General features: G+C 44.4%; 2 protein-coding genes and 1 pseudogene across 2 annotated transcripts; all 3 read right to left on the bottom strand.

Moving 5' to 3' along the window:
* Positions 1–1111: 1111 nt before the first annotated feature.
* On the bottom strand, positions 1112–1861 carry LOC146976346 (uncharacterized). The gene has a single exon (XM_085796698.1). The coding sequence runs from the start codon at positions 1859–1861 to the stop codon at positions 1112–1114; it is 750 nt and encodes a 249-aa protein (XP_085652824.1).
* A 5656-nt stretch (positions 1862–7517) lies between these two features.
* On the bottom strand, positions 7518–9515 carry LOC146976345 (zinc finger BED domain-containing protein 5-like). The gene is made up of 3 exons (XM_085796697.1): positions 8466–9515; positions 7722–7964; positions 7518–7637 (listed from the first exon to the last, which is right to left on the bottom strand). The coding sequence occupies exons 1-3, from the start codon at positions 9513–9515 to the stop codon at positions 7518–7520; spliced, it is 1413 nt and encodes a 470-aa protein (XP_085652823.1).
* Positions 9516–21086: 11571 nt separating this feature from the next.
* LOC146976344 (odorant receptor 131-2 pseudogene) lies at positions 21087–22007 on the bottom strand (annotated as a pseudogene).
* Between the last annotated feature and the right edge of the window lie 2886 nt (positions 22008–24893).

Genomic DNA, 24893 nt, shown 5'->3' with positions numbered 1-24893 from the left:
ACAGTCACACACACACACAAACACACACACACCTTCATGTGATTAAAACACAGTTAACGTGCAACAGAATTTAAACTTAAACCATGATTTAATCTGGTTTTAAAGTTAAACCTTGTTGGTGTCAAATGCGTCAAATGCCTCTCGTGGGAGCAGCTGATAGAGTCCCCCCCAGCTGAAAGCAGCCCACCCCACCAGCCAGAGGGTCCAGGACCATAGGGACTGCAGTGGAGGAAGGCTGCCTTAACACCCTGCACAATGGCACCCAGTACACAGAAGTTAGACAGGACCAGTCAGCCCATCACCTGGTCCGTTCAACAAATCAGTTTATGCTACTGTGATTTATGTAGCCTAGTTAAATACTACAGTAATCATCATAGTGTATTGGCAGGAAAGACCATTTAAATCTGTATCAAATATCGATTAATGAATTAATCGATAATTTGCATGTTGGTCTTGGTTAAGTACCACCTTGAAAAAAAAAAACAATGTTTTGTTGCTTAAGCTATTCAGTCATTCAATGGTATACTAAAATCCATGTGAAAAAAATGCTTCTCACTGTTCTCAGGTCAAATATTTATATGCGATTAAAATGCAATTAATTGTGATTAATTAATTACAAAGCCTCTAATTAATTAGATTAATTGTTTTAATTGAGTCCTGGCCCTATTACACAAGATAAACACACACACACACCTACACACACACACACACACACAGGTAACCTAATGTGATTACAGCTCCTCCATATCAGTGCTTATAGAAAGATGATCATGTGTCTGTCTGATCAGCTCTGTCTTGACCTTAAGATCGTGGGTTTGATTCCCATGTTGACAGAGATGGCAAAATCGGCAGTAGCCCCGTGGCCCATTCAAAATTTACCGAGAGGAAATTTTCTAGTTTTATTTGCTATTGCAAAATTTGCAAATTTTATTATGTATAGTTTGTTCTTTATATTTTGATTATATTCTTATTCTTTATATTCTTATACTATATGTTGTTATAGTAAAGTCTGTCTGTCTGTCTGTCTGTCTGTCTGTCTGTCTGTCTGTCTGTCTGTCTGTCTGTCTATCTATCTATCTGCCAATGACATACTGAATCAGAGATTAATTAGTCAACAATAAAGACCATTCTTAACTCTGAATGGAACTAGTCTTTCATCCACTGTAACCTCAGGGCCAGGATTGTACATGAGAGGTAGCCGTTCCACCCACTTGTCCCACACATCCCTGATTGCTGCCAGTTTGTCAACGACACGCCGTGCAGGTCTTGTCTCACGATTGTCAAATCTGAGCACCGCTGATATGGTACGGAACATTTCCAGGGACATGGTGGCTCTAAATATTGGTCTTCCCGTCTCAGCATTCCAAAGACTAGATGCAGCCTCTCCTCGGGACCTGTACACACCAGCCTGTATTAGAAGCCCCATGTAGGCATGTAGGTCTGTCACGTCCATGGTCTTCCATTCCTGACCAAACCGTTTAACCCCCTCCAAGTTTGTCATTGCAATGACAATTTTTTCAATGGCTGGAGGGAGGAAGAGCTGAAAAGTTGACAAAATGTCAGATGCATGGGAGATGGCCAGTCTTGTGGGTCCTGGAGTCATTCGAAGTACATTCTCTGCTGCCATCCTGCCTGCAACTTGTTGCGGAAGTGAGGACCAACAAAGAGCACCGTTTTTAGACATAAATGTCTGCCTTGCTGCCTGCTCCTCTTCATCAAAGTCTTCTTCTTCAGAGGGGCTGTTATCAGAGTTCTCCTCCACGTTGTCTTCATGCTCTGACACGTCCTCCTCCAAATCACTATCCACCTCATCTTGGAAGACTAAATCAAGGGCCTGTATGACATTGAGTCTTGCTGCCATGACGTTAGTCACTGATGTGGCAGCTGTGGTACCTTTATAATGTTTTAGCCATAGACTGTAAAAAGAATGGACGTAGCACCCATGACGTCACCCATTGGTTTGGGGGAGTCTGTTTTGTGCCGCTACTACGGGGGTTTGAACCGCGCCATGTTGGATTCTACTTGCCATATTTGGAGTGGTGCGGCCGTTGGCCGGCCGAGAGCCCGCCCACTGGCCTCGTAGCAGTGGTCTCCGGACCTGTCACTCAACGTTTCAGCGCCCTAATTGGCCAGAACTTTAAACCTAATAATAGTAAAACGGTAGAGTTTAAAAAAAATTCACCCCCCTCAGAGTGTGTGCGGGGGTTGAGACCAAAAAAATAAAATGTACCCGGCTGTATATGTTTTTTTAAGCTGTAAAATCGGCTATTTTAACATGGGGCTCAATTGACCCTTCGCCAACTCCTCCCACAAACGGCTATTGTCCAATCCTACGTTAGCAACCGTAACTATAGGCCTGGCAAGCTTTCCGCAGTGAGTCATTACGTTTGCTTTTGTGGACACATTTTGAGACTAGGACGAAAAACATTTGTTTGTAGAGAAGGATGTTGTTGTTGCTGCTGCTACTACGGTGGTGGCGGCGGCGGCAGCAGCAATATAGAGATGTTCAGATACGAGCGGACTTTTTTTTCGACTTGAGCAAGTGTAAATATGGGGATAACCATATGTTCACCTTCGAAATGACAGCTGTACTTTTAGGGCTTTTACCTGGGCTTTTAGGCGAGGGATCCTCCAGGCAGGGACTGCTTTCACTGACTGATACAGCAGTGGGAGAAAAAAAACAGCAGCAAAAGCTGTATGTGGTTCACAATCGCCCCAAAACTTGCAGTTTGACAACGTTTCATGACCAGTGAGATGACGTAAGTCTTCGTGGGTTGATAGACGGTAAAATTACCGGTCCTTACTGCTGCTCTGTACATTGTCCAGTCGTCCATGTTTTATCCTCCTGCTCGAGTCACGTCACTGAAAACTATGAATGATCTTTGTGACTTCTTCTCTCTATTATCTCAGAACAGTTTATCCAGAAATTTGCTGATATTTCCTTTGAAATCGATACCAAATACTGCCAGGAGCAGCGCTGGGAGTGAAAGCTTGCCTGGCGTAGCAACAGTAACCAAGGGGGCGGGGCTTACGCGAAGGGTCAATTGGAGTTGCTCCCTTCTGGAGCCAGCCCCCAGCGACAGCTGAGGGGATTGCAGTTTTTTGAACGCGGAAGTGAGCTTCACTTCTCAGACCGACAACTGCCCCCTTGGTTTTAGCCCCCCACCCCACCCCACACCACCCTTCAAAATTCAAAATTGTTACTTTTATTTTGTTACATTGCAGGTGCGGGTGCAGCTGTGCTTGCAGGTGCGAGTGCAGCTGTGCTTGCAGGTGCAGATCTTGTGCCTGACTTCTGATGACTTCTGTTCCCTTTGTGCATATGATCACTCCTATACTGTTTTACTATTTCACTGTTTTGAGGTTTCCCCATGACCCCTCTAAAACCAGCAGGTGTCTGTCGCAAATTTGGTAACACGGGCAATTCTCATGACAATGTTGAGCTTCCCTTGAGCCACTGTCACCACTGTCCCACACAGAATGCACACAAAACATACCCTGCATAGTTTTACAGTTTCAAAATATCCTAAAACCACCATTTTCCTTGATTTGACCCACACTGGTAGATCTATCCATCTAAGCAGATACGGGTCAAATTTGACCCTAAACAGCCTCAGTGTACAAAAATTTGTAGCACCTGTACAGAAGTATGACATTTTAAAATATTTTCATTTTTGTGTATTTTGGGTCACTTTAGGAAAAGTCATCAAATTTCAAGCTAAAAGAATGATGTTTAGAGTATTTTTACTGCTGTCAAATGTTTAAACGGGTCAAATTTGACCCGAACAGTATGTAAGGGTTAATCTCAACAACTAAACTATCAAGTCGCAAACAAAACTGACACACATGATAAACAAACAGAACTATGCTGCAGTTTGTTTGTCAAGTTAACCTGTCACCTTCAGCACCACGGACAGCGTGGCGGAGAAGCTGCATCTGTGAGTGTCTGGGCTTAGGGCCTGGGGCCTCATTGATCAAAACTGTAAGCAGTGTAAAACTGCTGCTACTAAATTTTTTGCTTAGGCCTACGGCAAAAAGACACCCAAAATATTTACACCTTTTTCAGATCTATCAAACTGTGCGTGCACAACTCTCCGCAATTTCTCTTTGATAAATCAAACCGGATCCAAGAACGGTGCGCAATGAACACACCTCATATTCCGCCCCCGGAACGTCTAGACACAACCATATGGGAATGGCTAGTGTGACGTCACGATCACTTCCATGTCCAACTCCTGCTGCTAACGTATAGCCGGTACTCAATAGGCGGCCCGCGGGCCGCATCCGGCCCGCCGAACCTTCCAATCAGGCCCGCGACTGAGTTCTACTAGTTTACATATTACTGTATACTGTATTTCTCGGGCTCTGTGCGCCTGTAAGTCAAAGCGCTGGGACATGGAAACACGTACGCAGCGTTTGTGTGTGCCTGTGAGGCCCTGCACTGGGATACAGAAACGCTGACGAACCCAAATCACCATGCGCGAGTGTTTGGGGGGCGAGCTGGCTTGCAGGGTTCTCTGCCTGTCTGCAGAGACCGTGGGTGATTTTCACCGCCGTCTTGGTTCAACTGTGTGTGCATCATGCATGGGGGGCCGTTCAGATGAAGCGTCTTTTGCGCGCGCTCAAACCCATTCAATGTAGCCGCGAGTCATGCACGCTCACAACTCAAAAGCCGTAGCCGCGCGCATTTGATGAGACGCAATTGTTTTTTCGTGCACGTCAGCGGTGCACAGCTGCACGACCTGCTTCCCCCCCCCGGTGTTGTGTCCCGGTGCCTTCGGCCTGTGTCTGTCCTACTGTTTCCCACTGAGCTCTGCCTCGTTTGAAAGGTGAAGGAAGCCCATGTGTGGAAAGACGTCGCCTCCGAGATGTAGAATGTGTATTATAGAAGAGAAACACACATTTCAGGACCAATGACTTGTATCCTCAGAACAGAGTCAGACATGTCCTGTGATGGTCAGCCTCCTTTCATATTTAAGCTGAAAATCACAGGGCATGTCTGAGGATACAAGTCAGCAGTGTAAAGCTCCAGCATGATATGTAAATGATGATATGACAATGTCAAGATTTTTCATTTTATATCATACAAAACACCATGAAGTGTATAAATAAAAATTATGTGCTTACAAGTAAAATAAAAAATATTTAAATTATTAGATGAAAAAGGTGAATTTAATTTCAATCTAGGCCTATTTGAACGTGCGGCCCCCAAGGTGTCGGTTAAGAAAAATTCTGGCCCTTCGAAAAATGTATTTGAGTACCCCTGGTATACAGCAATGCATGTTTTTCATTGCTGTCCCCCCAAAACACGCACGCACACACGCACGCACGCACACACACACACAATAATTTATAAGTTACATAGAGACGTTATATGAGCTAACGTTTAGCACAGTGGTTCTCAACCTTTTTTGAACAAACGCCCCCCTGACCATAGGGGAGAGTGGGGTAAAGTGAGACACTTTTTACATTTGCTCCCCTCTAAGCGAGCTAAAATGATTTATCAGTAAAATTTACATTTCCCATTAATTCAGGATGTTGCCTAGCAATGGAAATTATCAGAATGTGTTCAGGATGAAGGGCAGTGAAAATATGATAGTTTTAAAAAAAGTGGTCTTGTGTCTCACTTTACCCCAGCCCAGGGGTAAACTGAGACAAACCAGAGAAAAAAATGGGGTAAACTGATCCACTTACTTTTTCCACTCTGAAACTACCATAACAACACATGTTGTAACAGCTAGAATCCTGACAGCTAGCTTGACAACCACACTTCCCAAAACTAATGTTGGACTAGTAATAGAATCATGGGGATTGGTCAATTAAGCACTTTTTTTTTCTCAACACAAAGTGACTCAAGAACAAAATCAAATACAACACAAAATGTTTTAATTAACATTCAAATGACAGATAGAATCAGTTAGATTAAAACACAGTCTGGGGGTCAGATTGTAGGCCCCGACAATCGTGACCATTTTGATCAAAAGTCTTCTTTTATGTGGGGGGAGCCGACAAAGTGGAATGTGACTAAAATTGAATGTAGCCAATATTAAGCGAGCTGACTGAAGAGCACATAGCATAACAAAGCAGTGTGGCTACAGATCATGTTTGATCACGCAAAATTTCTGGCTTGGGGGACGAGATTCTAGTGTAAATCTTTGTGTGTGGTGTGCTCACAGTCTCACTCATGGATTTATTATAATACATCCATGGTCTCACTTTACCCCGCAGCATTTGTCTCACTTTACCCCAACACCCCCTTTTTAGAAAAAACAACCTCTTTTAGAAATTCAGGCTAATTTTCAGCCAGCATCATCACATGGTTTTATGTGTTGGTAGTTCATCATCATGTATCATATAAGTTTTTCTACCTGAATCAATTTGCTTTGGCACAACAGTTGATTAAGTTGACAGCAAGAAAATTTACTTTTACATGCAAAAATCATATTTTTGTGAAAAAAACATGCTTTCCACAGCATCATGAGGTCCTCTCCTTCATGACCATGGGGAAATGGAAGGGGCTTGAAAACATAATGGTCATATGACCAAAAATGTGTTCCGTTTTCTAGATACAGGGGGTGTCTCACATTACCCGGTGTCTCACATTACCCCACTCTCCCCTACCATGATCCTCTTACTGCCCCCCCCCCCCCAAAAAAAAATCTACTATACTGTATGTTCTGGTGTGTGATGTGTTCTTGTGGTGTGTTAAGACCAGAGGACTTCAATTGACATCGGGTTTTGTATGATGAGAGAAGCCATTCGTTTGCTTTAAAGTCCCTGTTTTTATTGGATTGGAGATGTATTTATGCCCCCCAAAACATGATGTGCTGCTGAGCAAATCTGACCATTTTATAGGAAATGAAAGCATGGATTTTAATTTGAACATTGCCCCCAAAATGTATGTTTTTGACACATATAGTAGGCCATGTTTGTATATTACTCAACACTATGTCTAGAGAAACTGCAAACAACATGGAAATGTTATTTTTGTTGTAATGGGACCCTGAGCTCTTGAATTGCTAGGAACTTTCTGAAAAGAGCTGTGAGATAGAGTTAAAGTCAAACTGGTGTTTCTACTGAGAGAAAGGCCACACAGCCTTTGAGGATGATGAATGAATTGCATATTAAGTCTGAATATAAGTGGTTAACGTTTATATCACTTTTCAATATCACAACATTTGAAAATAACCTCAGGTGTATTAAGCAACATGGAACTTGGGAAGAAAAATACCACCACAGCAGAATTTGTTTAAGAGTAGTTTTAGTAAGCCAATGTATAGAGATGCCAACAACACGCACACTTCACGTGAACAACATGAATGAACCAATAGAAAATCAGAAATGGCTCGTGCGTTAATTAATGGGCTCTAGGCTAATCAAACATTTGAAACCCAACGGTCATTGCCTGAGGACTGAGACGCTGACTTGAACCAAGGGAAAAAGAAGAAAAAAAAAAAACACATGTATTTTAAAGAAGGGAACTATACAGGACTAGTGCTTTATTTACTGAAAGCAACCTAGTGAGAGCTCTGTGCTTGGTGGGCCGCTGCCAGCTTTTTTACGTCTGGACACTGGGATGTCAACTTCAGTCTGAGCGCGCCAGAGCTGACCAGGTTCAGACGGTTGCGGTACTTCGTCTGCATGTGGAGAGACGTGGGGAAAGCGAGGAGCAGGAGGTGGACCCTCTCCCACAACAGGGGAAAACGCTGGCCTTGCGTTACCCACATGGCACGCCAACCAGAGGCCTGGAATGATGCCTTTGCCTCTTCATCGCATTGGAGGTCAATGAGGCTCTCCTGGATTTCGGGCTCGCAGCTGACAGCATCTGCTTGCCATGGCTCCATCACCCAGCCAGGCACATCTAACTGCTCAAGATCCCTGAATCGAGTCGCCATGTCGGCCTTGACTGCCTTCAAGTGGTCAGTGTAGAGCAGCAGGTGACTCTCCGTCAGCTCATCCAACGCCTGAACAAGCACAGTAAAACTAGTATTATTTTGTAGCCCACGCCTATTTCATTTTATCATGAGAGCAGAGATAAAAACGTAGTCTAAAGGCCTGTTCATACTCATGGTCAGGGCATTTCATAGGTTAGGCTACTTCAGGAGAAACTCATGCGCGGAACTCCTGGGAGTTGTTTTTTTTTTTTTTTTTTTTTACTCCTGGGAGTCCCTCATACGCCCCCGCCCACTGCAGTACACGTATCGCGCGCGAAGGGAATCCCCCTGAGGGAATCCCCTTAGCGGAGATGGCCAGTTTTTTTTGATTGAGGAGGAGAACAACACGTTTGAAGCGGCGGAGGAGGATTTATTGATAGCTTATTATGCGCGATTGCGGAGAAGATGGAAAGAAAGAGGCAACGGAGCTGGCATGTCCGACCTCTATATGAAATGCCTAATATTTCCACATTCTGACCAATCACACATTTCTTTCTTGCGTAGTATGAACAGGCCTTAATTCAAACCCACCTTGGCCAACTGCGGAAAGTGAATTAATTGTCGCCTTCCCAGGTTTTGCTGATAGAGCTCCAGCTTCTCAAGGAAGCTGCAGATGGTGGCCTTGGACTGGACCAGCATGATCCCATCCCCCTGGAGCTTCATTGTGACCTCATTCATTTTCCCGAAGAAGTCGGACAGGTAGAAAATGTCAAGGCGGCAGGACCACAGCTTGGCCTTCAAGGCTGCGTCTGCCTGTCCGAGGAATTCAATGACTGAAGGGAAAAGCTCGCACAGCCTGGCCAAGCAGTTGCCCTTAGACAGCCAGCGCACCTCTGTGTGGAACAGCAGGCGCTTAAATGCCTCATCATTTTCCCCACACAGCTGTCTGAAGAGCCGATCATTAAGTGCATGGGCTTTTATTTTGTTGATCGCCTTGACTGCGACATCCAGGGACTGATGGAGTGACGGGGACATTTTTTTGGCCACCAAGTTGTGACGGTGCAGTACGTAGTGCACTGTCAACACCTGGGGGACCTGCTGCTTGAGTAGGGTGGCGAATCCCCGGTATCTGCCGACCATAGCTGGCGCTCCATCCGTGGCACAGGCCATGATGTTTGTCACCGGGATGTCCCTCTGCCACAGGAACTCTGTCAGGGCGGCGAAGATGGTTTCCCCTCGCGTGTCTGTGGCCAGGTATTCCCCGAACAGGAAATCCTCAAGCAGATCCCTCCCGGACACATAACGGACACGGGCCATCAGGAGAACGTTGTTGTTGTCGGCCGTGGTGGTCTCATCCAGCTGGACACTAAAGCGACAGCCACGCAACATAGCACACAGCTTTTGCTCAGTGTCCATGGACATCTCCCGTACGCGCCGGGCCACACAGTCGTTGCTGAGCAGGATGGACTTGGTGACTGGTGCAGGGTCGCGCTGCATGACGGTGGAGATCGCCTCCTTTATTGCGGGAATAACTAGAGACTCCCCTACAGTGAACGGTAAGCCGGCTTTTGCAATCAGTAGAGCTATATTATAAGACGCCACCAACCCGCTCTCTGTTTGGTTGATGCTCAGAGCGAACATGGTGTTGATCGTAGGGCGCCTTGAATGCTGATCCCTCAGTGACTGGAAATAGGCCGAGTCTTTCGATGCCTTGTCAGGATGTTTTTTTGACAGATGCTCCTGTAATCGCGATAGCTTCATGGCCTCATTCGAGAAAACCTGCTCACATAGCAGGCACATCGGCAGATGTACATTTGTCGGTGATGGAATAAATCCATAATTTATGTAATTTGAATTGTACTGCCGGCACTTCTTCTTATTTTCCGATTTTTGATTGTAATGTGTTTATGGATTGTGATTAAATGTGATTACGTAATTGTACTTGCGTACATTTTCATTGGTTATTGAAGTGTTAGCCCGCCATTTGATAGGCTGGAGGTGACAGCTGTCAAAAGTAGCCAAGTGTCGGAAAGGGTTCCCCGGGATTTCCCGGGGATTCCCTGCTGCTGTGGTTTGTTTACAGTCGTTACTATGGAGACCGTTCCTGCTCGGCTCGTCCGATCCACATCCATGGTCCGATCGTGGTCAGGGAGCAGAGAGAGAGGATCATCTCTTTTACCCAGCAGTGGAAGCAGCAAACTCTGGTTCTTGGTCTCAGACAGCAGCTTTATTTTTATGAAAACTATATGAACGTTAAAGGATCATAGGGCAGGATAATGAGAACGGCCAGTGACGCGACGGCCGCTGCGCGTAACTACAGCAACCAGGGAAGCCACCGGCACGGGAGCGCGCACAGACTTTTCACTGTTTACTTTACTCTTTACAGTCTTTCCTATCTGGGGAGGGAGGGGGGGTATTTTACTGTAGGTTCTCGCTCTCACAGACAGACAGACAGACAGACAGACAGACAGACAGACACACACACACACACACACACACACACACACACACACACACACACACACACACCTTCACTGTGCTGCAGCAGGAGGCTGCTTGTCTGTTCCTCTGAGCTCCTCTGCATGGATCTGTATGGGCTCCTGCTCCTACTGGCCGGTACCGAGAATTAACGCGCCGGGTCCGGGTGTCGGGCCGCATCTGTCAGGGTCCGCGGTCCCATGAAAACCAATAAACACCGGACATATTCATGATTTCATAAAAAAAAAAAAAACGGACGCGTCGCGGACACGCCGGCCAGGACGTGAAAAGTGGACGTGTCCGGGCAAAAGAGGACGTTTGTCCACCTGCCTGATAACGTTGTTAAAGTTATAACGTCGGCTTTTAACCGCTAGCTGCGGCTAACGGCTAATAATAAGACAGTAGTGAAGAGGGAGAGGGTGTGTAAGTTAGTGACCTGCCTGCTGCTGTGTGCGTGTGTGAAGGGATGGGGCGAGAGAGAGTGGCGGCGGCGGCGGCGGCGGCGGGGGGGGGGTTAACAGGGCTTTCAGTTGTGCTGGGTCGTTTGCTGGCAGTAACTGTAGGCCTAATTTGGATCCACCGTGGTTCAGAGCGATTGATATAACAGGGAGTGTCGCCACTCTGTTACTGTATCAGTCGCTCTGCCGCGGTTGCCCTCTTCATGTCTCCATTCTATTGATCCATTCGAAGGCAGTCGTGGACGCGCTGACGTCAGGTCCGCCGGCCAGCGCGCGAAATTCACCCCCTGAATTGCAGCGCATTTTGCAGCACAGACCCCGTTCAGGGCAATGGAGAGATACGCGGGTGGGCTCGTTCTTTTTGGTTTTGAACGCTTCCTCACCCATTATTATTTAAAAAACGTAAAACGCATGGGTATTTTCCGGTATTTTCTCACAAATCCTGCCCTATGATCCTTTAAGATTAGGGCAGGGACTCGATAAAATTTTTTTTAATTAATTAGAGGCTTTGTAATGAATCAAAATTAATATATTTGACCTGAGAACAGATTAAATGGTCTTTCCTGCCACTAAGTTACACTATGATGATTAGTTGTATTTAACTACTTAATCACAGAAGCATAAACTGATTTGTTGAACTTAGCCTGATGTAAACATTAATAAATCTCAGTAACCAGTCACACAGGCAGCTCCATGTCGTCTCTGTGTGATGTTCAGGGACAGGTCAGGACAGTCTGAAGACAGACAGCTCTGAGATGCACGTGAGGCAGTGACAGGTCTGTAGCCGTCTTGACCACATGTCAGCTGTTCAGCTGCAGCAGAGGAAACTCCGCTGTTCTCAGCTGCACCGCGACGAGCGCTTTTTTTTTTTTTTAAATACGAGATGATAGGATACTGTAGCTAAACCAGCGCGGATCCGGTGTGTTTATCAAAGCTTGGTCGCCGTGCACCGGGTCGGTTTGAGCTGCGTTCAGGCTGCATAATCTCCTCAGGCAGTGATCAGTGTCGGTGGCTTTTTAACTCGTTAAATAATTGTGCTCCAGTATAATCCGTAGGCTACGCCCGAAACACATCCAGTGAGAACCGTTGTGTAAGTGTGATTAAAATGCGTTATTTTTTGTGTAATTAATTAGGCCTAATCTTAATTAAGGCGTTGAAGTCCCGGCCCTAGTTAAGATATTTCTTTTTCCTCTCGACCGCTTCGACTCTCGCTCGCTCGCCTCTCTCGACCACACACACACACCGCTCTCGCTCTTGAAAGGACACACACCGATCTCATGTAGCTCAGTAGAATTTATTGAAACACCCATAAATTAGATAGGTCGGTTATTTGCACTAAAAAGCTGGGAAACCATGAAAGTTAAAATGTTAAGTGTTGAGTTAAAATGGACTTTGTACAAGCCAAGTTGTGGCGCTCCCTATTCATGTCTGAGCGCCCCCTTCTCAGCCCTCACGCTCCCAGCGTCCCCCAAAATGTTTAGAACGCCCCCGTTGAGAAACCGTAGTTTAGCGCTAGCTAGCCTACTAGCTAACTACCGTTTACCTCCGTGACTGGACCACCGCGATCCACTGGTTCACTGGTCTCTGCCTCCTCCGGTAGTATTAACACATGTATATGGTCGCATTGTTTACGTTGTGTGTTTTAATTAATCCTGTAACACACAGTGTGACCGCGGTACGGCACGGTGACAGACAGGCTCATTAATGTGCAGAGGGACAAGATCACAGCTGTTTCTTTCGTCCCCACAGTGACTCCCGACACTTAAACCTAGCTGCTTATCTACAGAAAAACTCTGACAAGTCAAACTTTAGGATGTGCATCTGTCTAACCATCTATGACACCTGAAACGGTAAACACAACTGATCGATCGAAATAAATCACCGAGTGAATTCACTTTCAGTCATTGAAAACAGCTGGTTCTTGAATGTAACTCGGTCAAAGTCAGACATAACCTCAAGATTTTTTTTTCTGTTAGGTTATACATGATGTACATGCTGACAAAGTTAGACATAGGCCTATGTGCTCGGAGAAAATCGCTTTGTTACTTTCGTCCCACGTTACGTTCATCATCTCTCTCTCTTTTTTTTTACAGTAAAAAATATATAGATATATGCTATATTGTGCATTGAATTCATATACATGAATATCTATGTTTAGTTATTCATAAATGAAAGCTCCCGCGGTGTTTTTGACCCAGCTCTGCCTATTGTTTCTATACTGAATATCCTGCGACTGGACACAGAAGTGATGTTTTAGAATGTGATGACGTAGCCACTAGCCATTCCCATATGGTCAGCACGTGCATATTAATTAGCCATGTGCGCTCTGTGGAGCGGCTACAAAGTGACAACAAAGACAACGGGCGGAGGGTGGGGGAAAGAAAGCGAGATATATGGCATCGGGCAATAAATCAGTCAGAAAAATGATCTTGCATTTTAATAAGCTACAATAAAAACAAAAACCTCCCAAATCTCAACAAAAGGTAGCAGAAAGAAGAATAATCTTATGTAATCTGCCCGTTTATCCCAGAAAATCTTTTTTTTTTCTTTTACCTATGTTAAAACAATATAAAGCAGGATTTCCAGGATAGTTACCATTACTTTGAACGCCTTTCCACTACACAGTTACAGCTCTACTGGACTCGGTTTAGGTCATTTTCCATTACAGCTGAGTCCTTCACAGTTCCTCCTCAGGGCCGCGTTGTCTCACTCTTTATTCTCTCGTCAGCTCCAAACACACGTGCACCTCGTTATCACAGGTGACAGAATAATAACAGTCTCAGTAGCTGCAGATCAGTGTGCGCTGCTGCCAGTGTGTTTTTAAACTTGGCGGGTTTGTTTTTTCTTCTCTCTTATAGGCCTATGTATTTGTGTATGAGAAACAGTGTCTCAGATGAAAAAAAAAAAATCAAAAGGACACGTCTGACTATAACGTAATCAATCAATGTCGGAAAAGCGGAATGTTTGAAAAATAGTAAAGTGCCGCTACTCCGACAATGAAAAAAAAAAAGTCGGAATAGTGGGACGCTTGAAAAATAATGTTAATGCCGCTATTCCGACAATTAGAAGTCAATGTCGAAATAGCGGCATGTCGGAATAGCAGCATGTAACAGTTTCCTTTGTCTCTTGTTGGTTCATTCATCTTCGTCTCGTCACCGTGCTGTCCTGTCCTGATCCTAGTGTTGCTCTATGTTCCTTGTGAGTCATTGGTTCTGTTTTTGGGTTGTACTTTTTTCCTTTGATACTTTGATGTCCAGTACTTAGGCCTGTTGACCTTTTAGTTGATACTTTATGTTTTGCCCTTCGTTTGGACTTTGGAGCCCTGTCTTGTTTTACGTTTGGTTTTTTAATAAAGAGTTTTGTTGCTTTGAACTTTGGTCTGCTTTGGTCCTCCTGCTTCCTGACACACAGGGCACGCAATGCAGCCTCTAAATAACACATTATCTGCTGCAAAACTTGTTCATTTCACCAATATTTTGTTATGATGACCTACTGCTAGTCCCCTCTGAGTCCGGGGTTAGCTGTTAGCCGGGGGACCATATGGAGGAACATCTGGGCTGGCCTCTCATCAACCCGTCCATTTGTTCAGTTTGTGCATGCAGCAGTAGGGGTGGGCTGCCATTTGCTTTGTCTTTTGTTTCTCCTGTTTTTGAGTAAGTAGGTTAGCCAGGTTACCAGGTTAGACTGTTATTCTGGTTTCCTCTTCTTTTGCAGGTCAGCCTCGCTTCTTCAGTTAGTGGGGTTTTGTTTGTTATTTTGGCCTTGGCCCACCCCAACGCCAATGCTGTTTTATGCCAAAGTTGTGTATCATATTCTTCTTTCTATTTATTCTGTTTTGTAAATAAACTATTACGTTACATACCCACAAACCCGAGTCCTTGGGTTCTCTATGGTGTGATCTCATCTATTACAATACATGTGCAAAAAATCCATACAAAATACAATACAAAGAGCATAAGTAAAATAAATAAATAATTGACAACTTAATAGACTTGTTTACAGCCTTTGACATTGTTAAAGTTGTCTCAGGTTATGGATTCATATCTATTCAAGGATGTAAAAACATAGTTCACCCTTAGCTTTGGCGTATCCATAAATAGGCACTTCATAGGAATAGACGAAGCAGGTATAGCTGTAAGGTGCCCAATAACTTTTCCGAAATGGTGTGGGTTCGGCATCGATGCCAAATAACTTTTTTCCTCAAAATACTGACCAATGGCATAGCACAATTCCCCTTTTCCTAGATCAGCTATGACAAATATTTCAACCATGAAAGGACTGTTGTCTGTCAGTGTGACGACATGAGAGTTCCTGTTTCTTTCTCTTGATTTTCTACAGAAATTAATGACTTCACCCCTTAGAATCACTCTAACAGTCACAATAAGTGACCTGTTGCTCCTTCTTTACAGTCTACCACATTGTGAAGAGACAGGTAGTCCTCTAGATTGGGTTTCACTTTCTTCTTGATGAAGGTGGATGCAGGTGTGCAACCTGGAAGTGGGTCAGCTCCGCCCCGTCACCATACACCTAAAACTGAAAGAAAAAAAAGAGAAACACAAACACAAGCCAACACAAAATGCAAACCTAACCAAAACCATGACATTTGCTATTTACAAAGGAACTCCTTGTGTGCTTTTGATCATTTTAAGAAGGTCCTGATTATATGACTCATATCCGAAAGCTGAGTGAGCCCTTAGAGGTCCCCAGTCTCTCACACTTGTACGTCATGTAAGCTGTACCATAGAGATTCACCATGTCCCTCACAAACATTCTGAGCAACATTTCTGCGTCTGAGATCTGCTGTGGGGTGACACTTTCAGCCAGGAGCAATGCTAAGCCTTTCACAAGTCTTGCCCAATGCAACAGATAGCGATCTGGTAAAATCCCTTTAAGAGTAGGTATACTGTGGGCCACATAGACCATTCATGTGCTTTCCAGTACTTTTTGTCGTATCTCGGCACTCTGGACACACATGAGTGGGGATTTGCATAAGTGTGCTATCTATCTCTGGGATGCATTTCCTATGTACCATGGGTGTTCGTGATTGTCACTTTCAACCCACATACTTGTTAATGTCCTTGCTATACCAAGAAGACAGGCATGCATGTATCGGGCCCCAGCTTGAGAGACGGGGCCCAGTCAAGATGTGTTTTATCATGATGGTAAGAAGGTTTGCCTGGTGGAAGGAGCAAAATCACAGTGTGGCTGAGGTGACTTAGGTGATGAGCAAAACTTACAGCTCCCAGCTCTGTCATGGCCTGAGTGGGTTCGGAACAGCGGTGTGTCGGAATGGAGGGCTGTCCCATGTGCCGACAGCTTTACGGCATACGTCACTTCCCCCTTTCCCCATTTGTTAAAAAGACGGAGGTCGATGCGAACACTTACGGTACGTGGGATTACCGCTATCATGGCAGAAGCAGCAAGAAAACCAAAGGCAAGGCAAGGCAAGGCAATTTTATTTGTATAGCCCGTTTTTACAAACAATTTGTCTCAAAGGGATTTACATGGCATCGTAACAACATCCTCTGTCCTTAGACCCGCACATTGACTGAGGATAAACTCCATGGAAACCCTTTTAACAGGGAAAAATCAGAGAAACCTCAGGGTGAGCAACAGAGGAGGGATCCCTCACCCAGGACGGACAGACGTGCAATAGATGTTGTTACAGACAAGACAGTTTACAGTTTATGTCACAGAATGTGCAAAGAAATTAAACATTTTGTCTGAGGAGACTAAAGAAATGTTTCTATTGTAGCCAATGTGTGAGCTTCCACCGGCTGCTGCTCCGCTGCGTCTCGGCTCCGACATCCCGCAGCCCTCTGCAACACGCAGAGCTATTTTTGCCGGACACTGGAGCACAGCGCATAAATTCAGCACAGAGCAGCTCGCGCAGGACAGGTAATTGTGTACAAAACATCTGTGGCCTCGTGCCTACAACAGAATCACACCCGTGCTGATATACAGTACAACCGTCACATGCTGCTATTCATGCCGCTATGATCAGGGCCACCTGATCAACTTTCCATCGTCCGACAGGGGACTCTAAAAGCATACAAAAACCTGAAGGATTACAAATGGACACAGTGGCGGCTGGTGCTAAAATAAATTGGGGGGGCGTCAGATAAATAAGATAAATAAAGAGCATTGCTAACTTCACATCCAGCAGTAAACAGCAGTCAGCAGCGGATCAGCTGATCTCTCCCTCCGTACAAATGCTCCGTTCTGATCCAGCTCCACTGGACTTTCAAAGTAAAGGTGACGCCAGTTGAAAATTAGTTAGGCTAAATACTGAAACAGCGGCGCATTTATAGCCGATTTTAGGATGAAACTCTGAACATAACCTGGTCGGGACCAGGTTATGAGCTAAGCATAAGTTACATAGCTCGCTAACTAACTGGCTTCGCAGTACAGCCCTCAGCTGAGTTTGGCCTGACACAGACAGGAGAAGCGTTGTGTAACTCCGTCCACGGCCACTTGCCTGCTGCAGGATTTTTAAGTCAGGTTGCTCCGGTCCAAGCTCCTTTATCCTTTTTTTTTTTTTTTTACTCCAGCGAACGCCTCGTGAAAGGATTATTTCGTAAAGAAACAACTGATTTTTCTTTTGCTGCGGCCGCCATTGTCTCCTGTCTTGTTGTTGTTGTCTGTCTGCTCCGTGTGCACGCGGGTGGGTGCGTCTGTAACTGTTTGAGTGACAGGCACGTCTCCGCTGCCAGGGGAGTGACTTTGATTGACAGGTAGCCTATCATGAATCAATCCGATTGGATGAAAAAATGACCCAAACGCGCTGATTGGCCACGGGCGCCCAGAGGAGAATCTTTAAGTGACCAATTAGAGACCAGCATGAAGTCACATGGAAGCCAAAATTTTAAGAGCCCACATACACACTCATTTGGCCGGCGCCCCTCGGTATTGAAATGCATGAAACAACCCAGAATAAACCCAATGTGGAATGGAAAGTCTTACAAATTTCAAAGTAAAACCCATTGTATGAGTGAACACTGAACAGATATGGTAATTACTTTATATTATGTTATTTATGTTTACTGTGTCTACACTTTTATCCTGAAATTTTGATGGGGGCGGCGCCCTAGCGCCCCCTATTGACCGGCCGCCACTGAATGGATGCAGTATGGCTTTGTAATGAACATCCAGCTGTGAAATCTTAGTTGAGATTAAGAACATCACTCCCTCATCCAACCGGTGATAGGCATGCTGGAAAGAAAAAAAGAGCCATCATCCTCCACCGCTTGCAACCAATATTTTCGGTGTTATGACCTAACTGGTTTCTGATTAAAAGCCGCATTTTGTAGTTTTTCGATCTTAAAATAATGTTTCTGAACTCATTGAAGTGGTAGAAATGTACCTTTCCTGTGCGGGAACACCGTCCTGGTACCACAGCTCCACTGAGCTCCACAGTCTGAGCCTTAGCCCAGGCTCCCTGCTCCTCTCACCCACAAACCAGCGCCCTGTGCTGGGCTGCACGGTGACCACTGACTAGCCGTGTTCTAAGCGGGATGATGTATAGTTGGTCGGTTGTTAATGGAGAAATAAACCCCTTCAGGATGTATGGAACCAGTGATAAAAAGAGCCTATGCGGAGATGAACAGAACGAGCCAAAAGCCGAACATTTATTTGTGACGTCCGTGGTCGATATAAAGTGGATATGTTTCATTCATCCATGTTTTGACAGACAACACAACAGCCAGTGATAATGAGTTGCGCCGCACTGACAGCCATCAGCCAGCCAGTGACGCACACAGCACAAGAGTCAAGACACAGCGCAGCAACATGTGCAGGCTGCTGCAGCAGTGCATGTCAAGGGGACACTGCCGAAAATAAAATAAATAGGCTACACGTAGTTTTGAAATTGTTTTTGCGCATGTTTTCATCCATAAAATGGGGTCATGCCTATGTTCCCACAGCCCTATGTTCCCTCATTTCTAACTTTTGTTGTCACTGAAAATTAGGCCCTATGTTCCCTCAGCCCTTTGGTTGGGTTTAGGCAATGAAGAAAGGAGTTGGTTAAGTTTAGTAAAAAGACCAGGTAGAGGCTAGACAGGCCAGATAGGTAGAGTCCAGAGGGAACATAGGGCTGAGGGAACATAGGGCTGTGGGAACATAGGCACGCTCCCCATAAAATGACCAAAAATGAACACTATAAGCGGATTTCTTGATAACGAATTATTTAAACAGCATTTGTATAGAAATGATTCTGTCCCAAGCCTTTTGATCCATAAGCGGTTTCCACTGTATTTTGATTGGTTAAAACAGCCTTCCGCACGTGCATTGCGTCACTTGGTAGCCACGGTTGCGTGTGTAAGGAGTGTTTTTATTACACCACTCGTGTGGACGCGGAGCAAAACTCCGGTTTCAAAAATACCCGGGCTTGTGTGGACAAGGCCTGTGGGCGTACAGTGGTTCTTGTCACTCTGATTGTCCTCCTTTCCAGGAGGGGACCACATCCAGGGAACTGGAGGCTGCATCCAGCAGTGGAGAAGGAGATCTGGCGCCACTTTGACAGAGCAGTAGCCGACCTGTTTGCCTTGAGTAACAATGCTCACTGCCCACTGTATTACTCAATAGGGAGAGACTTGCCTCCCCAGGGCTGCGATGCCATGGCACATCAGTGACCTCAGGGACTGCTCTATGCTTTTCCCCAATTCACCCTCCTGCCCAACCTGCTGCAGAGGATCAGTCAGGAGGAGGTCCAAGTGATTCTGGTGGACTGGCCACACATGGCATGGTTCTCGTGGGTGAGACCACTGTTGGACGGGACATCACGGAAGCTCCCAGTTTGCCGGGACCTGCCAGGTTCTACCCCTTACCCCTTTATTTTCACTCTGCCTTTGCTCTATTCTATGATTTTTTTAAGTGCAAAGTGTCTTTGAGCATCTCAAGGGTGCAGAGAGGTTGATGCCACGTAGTGGCCCGACCATACCGACATGGGACCTGAGCAGGGTCCTGTCAGCTTTGGGACAGGAGCCCTTTGATACCCTGTAAAATAAAATATATTCTACTGTATATGTGGTGGAGAGATATTATCATACGATAGAGAATGTTGGGTTACAGTGTAACTCTGGTTCTCTGAGAAAAGAGAATATCTCTCCAAATGGAGGCCACTCAGGACCCATTCAATCAGAGTGAATTTGCTGATCCCTGCACAGCTGGGTCTATTTATACGGCGCAGGGGAAGCCACAGTAGACGTGGTGTGTCTTAAAGAAGTTCTCACGTCAGCTGCTAGAATGACAGTAAATCCCATAACATACATTCCATATGTGGTGAAGAGATATTCTCTATTCTCAGAGAACCAAGGTTACACTGTAAAACCAACGTTCTGCTGCACTTCCTGTCTCTCCTTTTAACTGTTGCTGTTTTTGCACACCTGAATCTCTACAGGGATGAATAAAGATTTCAATCAATTATGGTGGATTCAAATTATACCGTGATACATTTTAGACCATACAATCCACACACACACACAACTCCCATTTTCTTCAGCAAGTAAAAGTAAATTGAACTTATAACATAGTTGGTAGAATTACTTTATTTTGAAAGTTTAGAAGTATTCTAAAAAAGTGTACAGACTTGTCCTAAGCAAGGTTTGGACACCTAAAATGCATATAACCATCAATTTCATAAACATTTTTCCAGAAAACCCTTGAATATTTGGAGGTTGTTTCCAAATATTACTTTTGTTATAGAAGACTTATAGTTTGCCATATGTCTTAATGAGCTAATGAGCTAAACAACGTTTGACTGTAAATAGATAAAAGGTCAAAAAGCAGCAACCAGATTTCACTGTCACTGTAAGATTGACAGTGGTATTATTTTAATAATAATAATAATTCATTTATTTTGTATAGCGCTTTTACAGTGACCCAAAGACGCTTTACAGATACAGTATAATACATAAAGCACACAAGGAAAAAAAAAAAAAAAAAAAAAAAAACACCTTAAGGGTAGGGGAGGTTGAATGCTTGTAAATAGATAAAAGGTCAAAAAGCAGCAATCAGATTTTACTGTCACTGTAAGATTGACAGTGGCATTATTTTGTTTATCACTGATGGGGAAAGAAAAAAGGTCAAACTCTATAACATGAACATAGAAATGCTTTTCAAGAAGCAAATTGCATGCAGCATTTCACATTTCCATTATCACTGATACTGTGGTTTAATTGAAGAAAACACACTGGCCCAAAGGCTCATTATTTGTGAGCTACAATTCCAGGCCAAATTCAACATGACCACATTCCACAAAGACAGTGACTAAGTGATTCTAATTTCTTCTTTTACACAAGCCAAAAGACACAAAGTGTTTCAGTGCATGAAAAAAAACTTCATCTCTGAGGCCATAAATGAGAGGACTCAGACATCTTGGTGCAAGATAAAAAAATATGTAGTTAAAATATCTGACTTGAATGAATAAAGTCAAATTAATATTAAACATAGCAGCTTCTATGAATGGACACCACAGCTGGATGAGACAGAGCAGCAGCTGAAAACCATGAAGAGTCACAGTTTTCAGCCCTTTCTTTGATGACTTTTTATCATCTCCTGATGCAGCTCTGGCCACTTTCATTATTCTAATATAGCAGAAAACAAGGATGATGGACATAATCAGAAACTGTAATTGATATATAGCTGACCTAAGATGTTGCTGCCACATGGATATCATAAACACCTCCATTGAACATATCTGATATTTTTTGTAGAAGCCAAGTGATGCAGATATAAAGAAGGTGGAGAGAATAATAATGCAAGGCACAGAGCTGAGGAAGTGAATTATAAGAATACAGTGTATAGTGTTGCGTGTGGAGCACAGCTCTCCATGGCGCAGGGGCATGCAAACAGCCACATAGCGCTCCAGGGTCATTGCTGCCAGAGTAACAGGTGTGACTGTTGCATACACAAGTACCACAATACAGATAACAATACAAAGCCACACTTGAATAGTAATATGAAACTGTGTTAAAATGGCAAGCACATCAGACATGAATAACAACACACTATCTGACAGTAATGTAACAGCAAACAAGATGTAACGTGTGGTTGTGTAGAAGCACTCCTTTGTAAAAAAGGTTATGATGAGAAGCAAGTTGACGCAGAGAAAAACCATCACTAGGATCTGCACAGTAAAAAGCTGGTCTTTGATTAGCACTTGCAACTCAGTACCAATCAGTGAGCTGTTATCTGCCATATATCTACTTTCTAAACTCATAGGAGTTCAACATCCAGCATGTCATAATCAAAAAAAAAGAAAGAAAAAAATGTAAAGATTTTGTACACAATTCTAAAAGTTAAGATTGATTAGATTTTTCTCCAAAGTAGCACAAATACAGTAGTTTAAAACTCTTTAGGCTGTTCCAGACGGTAACATAATGTGCTGAGCTCTGTGTATGCCTCTGAGAGATGGCTGTGCATGATGATGGCTTTAAAGACTACTAGTACATCCAAAAATAAAATTAAATGAAACCTCATCTACCAGTATCGTCATTGGCACTTATAGCTGTGTTTTCCCTGAGGAGGTCTATAGTTGCTACTCATTGGGTCACTGGTCCCAACGTTTATTTAAATAATGCCAAGAAATCAAATTACAAAACAATGAAATGTTATCATGTGATTTATAACAAGCTAGTAAAAAACATCAAGGTGTCCCTTTTCCCTGCCTAGAGGTTTATGCCATGCTTGCGGGTGTTTACGGTTGTTTATGTGCACCAATATGAAGTATTTGCTTGTTTTGCAGTTAATTATGCACATGATCCGTTTGACCCCAAAAAGGAAAAAAGGATCAATGCGCATTGCGCACTGCACAGCCTCCGGTTCCTTTCTGATTACGACTGTCTGTCCGCTTGAAGGGGGAGGGGGGGGTTCGGAATGGAGGTGTTAACCAAAAAACAGAAAACCCCCTATTACGAAGAATGGAAATCAGAAAGGCGGGTGTAACCTCAAATGCTGGACCCGGTTCGGCACATAGTTACAACAATGACAACAGTTATTAACCAGTCATCAGATGTCATCAGACATCATGGACCAGAAAGTCGTCGGTCCCTGAAGACCTTCTCCCTCCTTATTCTCCTCTAGCGGTGCTGTGGTGCAGCATTACGCACGAGGCTCACCTCTGTATTTACAGTACTTAGACTGGTCGATAAAACCTTGAATAATTTGTTGAATCTGTTAGTGGTATCCTCCATCCCGAAATACATTCTGAAGAATTAACGAACATGACGCTTTTCTTTATGCTGGTTTTTGTGATGAACAGCATTAAATAGGACTGATGTTACAGGTCTTGCGTTATGTTCACATTATGTGTTTGCCTGCTTGTGCTTTTTGTTTTGTCCAGGTGCTTTCACTTCCTGGAGCTGCTTGCGGTCACCCCCTGCTTAAAAGAGCAGGCCACGCCCCGTTCTCCCTCTCTCACAGACCCACCGACAGCAGGCCAGGTAGCAGCCTCCCTGGCTGCTCATCCCTTTGTTCTGTTTTCGCTTGTTTTCTTGTATTAATAAACTGCCTTAGTTTTGTCCCCCTTGTTTCCGTGGGGTCATTCCTATGTTCCCACAGCCCTTTGGTCCCACCTTTGGTTGGGTTTAGGCAATAAAGAAAAAGGTTGGTTAAGTTTAGTAAAAAGACCAGGTAGAGGCTAGACAGGCCAGATAGATAAGAATCCAGATAGGTATTGAGAGTCCATTGGGAACATAGGGCCTAATTTTGAGAAAAATCTTATAACTGTGGGAACATAGGGCTGTGGGAACATAGGCATGGACCCGTTTCCGTGTATCGATTGTGCGAACCATTACTGGCTTTCTCCCAGGCTTTGATATTCAACTCATTGAGTGCCGCGCTCCTTTTCAAAGTTTTAGTCAAGTGTACCGGTAATTTAGACCATTTTTGACGATTTTTGTAGAGTCACAGCATATTCTATATCATTGCCACCAACACATACTGTGGCTCATCTGAAAAGTGAAACTTTCTGCTTCACAAACCATTTGTTTCTACGTGCCTCCGTTCCTGAGAAAACTCAAGCTAAACATGGCTGGGTTTCACCAAAATCCCTGCTTTTTTTCTAGAAAAGGAGATAGAGCGTCTTTTATGAAAGGTGCTCTGTTTGTGCCTGTCACTCTTCTGACACTCGCATTTCTGGATCAAAGGGCTCGTGTAAGATAAATATACAACAATTGTTGTTCTATTCACAAAACCACCATCGGGGGTCGGGGGGGGCCGCCACTAAACTACAATAACACAGACGCACCGTGCCATGGCACAGCCTCTCGCCGCGGAACTTGATGGTCTCTCGGCCAAAGCAGATCGGGAACACCGGCCCCACCGGTGGTCGCGGTCCCTCTGTGGTACGGGTCGGTGCCGGCGGCCTGCTTTGGCTGAGGGACCATCACATTTTACCGCGGGAGGACACGGTGTTGCTCGAGATGAAGACCGGGCGGGACTGTCGGCTAAGAGCTTCCTGTTTCGGCTCCGAGCTGCTGGAGCCTCGCGGGTGAGAGCGGAGCAGCAGCGGAGCAGCTGCTGCATCCACATGCAGAACTCCGTTTGCAAAAGCGGAGTTATGATAAAAACTTCCAGATCGTGGGGCGGTGTTTAGCTCAGTTGGTAGAGCACCCGCCCCATGTGTTGAAACTATAGTCCTCACTGCAGGCGGCCCCGGTTCGAATCCTGCGTCGAGCGGCCCAATCCTGTGTGTCATTCCCCCCTCTCTGCCTCCCCATTTCCTGTCACTCTCAACTGTCCTATCAAATAAAGGCATGAAAAGCCAAAAAAAACCTTAAAAAAAACAAAAACAAAAACTGATCGTGAGCTGTCATGAGTTTTTGATCGTCATCTATTTCAGTTCTGCTCGTCGTAGAGTCCCGAAATTTACACATAAAGGTGTGTTTAAGTGTCTATTTTCATAATTTTTTTTTTTTTTAAAAAGCAAAAAACGAGAAATTAAGTTTTTGGCACCCAATGCATGGGAACGAAAAACGAGAAATTACGTGGTTGGCACCCAATGAGTTAATTGACTCTCGATCATTTTGTTCACACTATCATAGGAAAATATCTAATTATTCACAACATGTTAGGTGGACTGGTT

The sequence above is a fragment of the Trachurus japonicus genome, chromosome 13, assembly GCF_045865225.1.
Source record: "Trachurus japonicus isolate A0001 chromosome 13, Traja_1.0".
NCBI classification, from domain to species: Eukaryota; Metazoa; Chordata; class Actinopteri; order Carangiformes; family Carangidae; genus Trachurus; species Trachurus japonicus.
The sequence above is the reverse complement of the archived record's forward strand: the minus strand, read 5'-3'. Positions and strand labels throughout refer to the sequence as shown.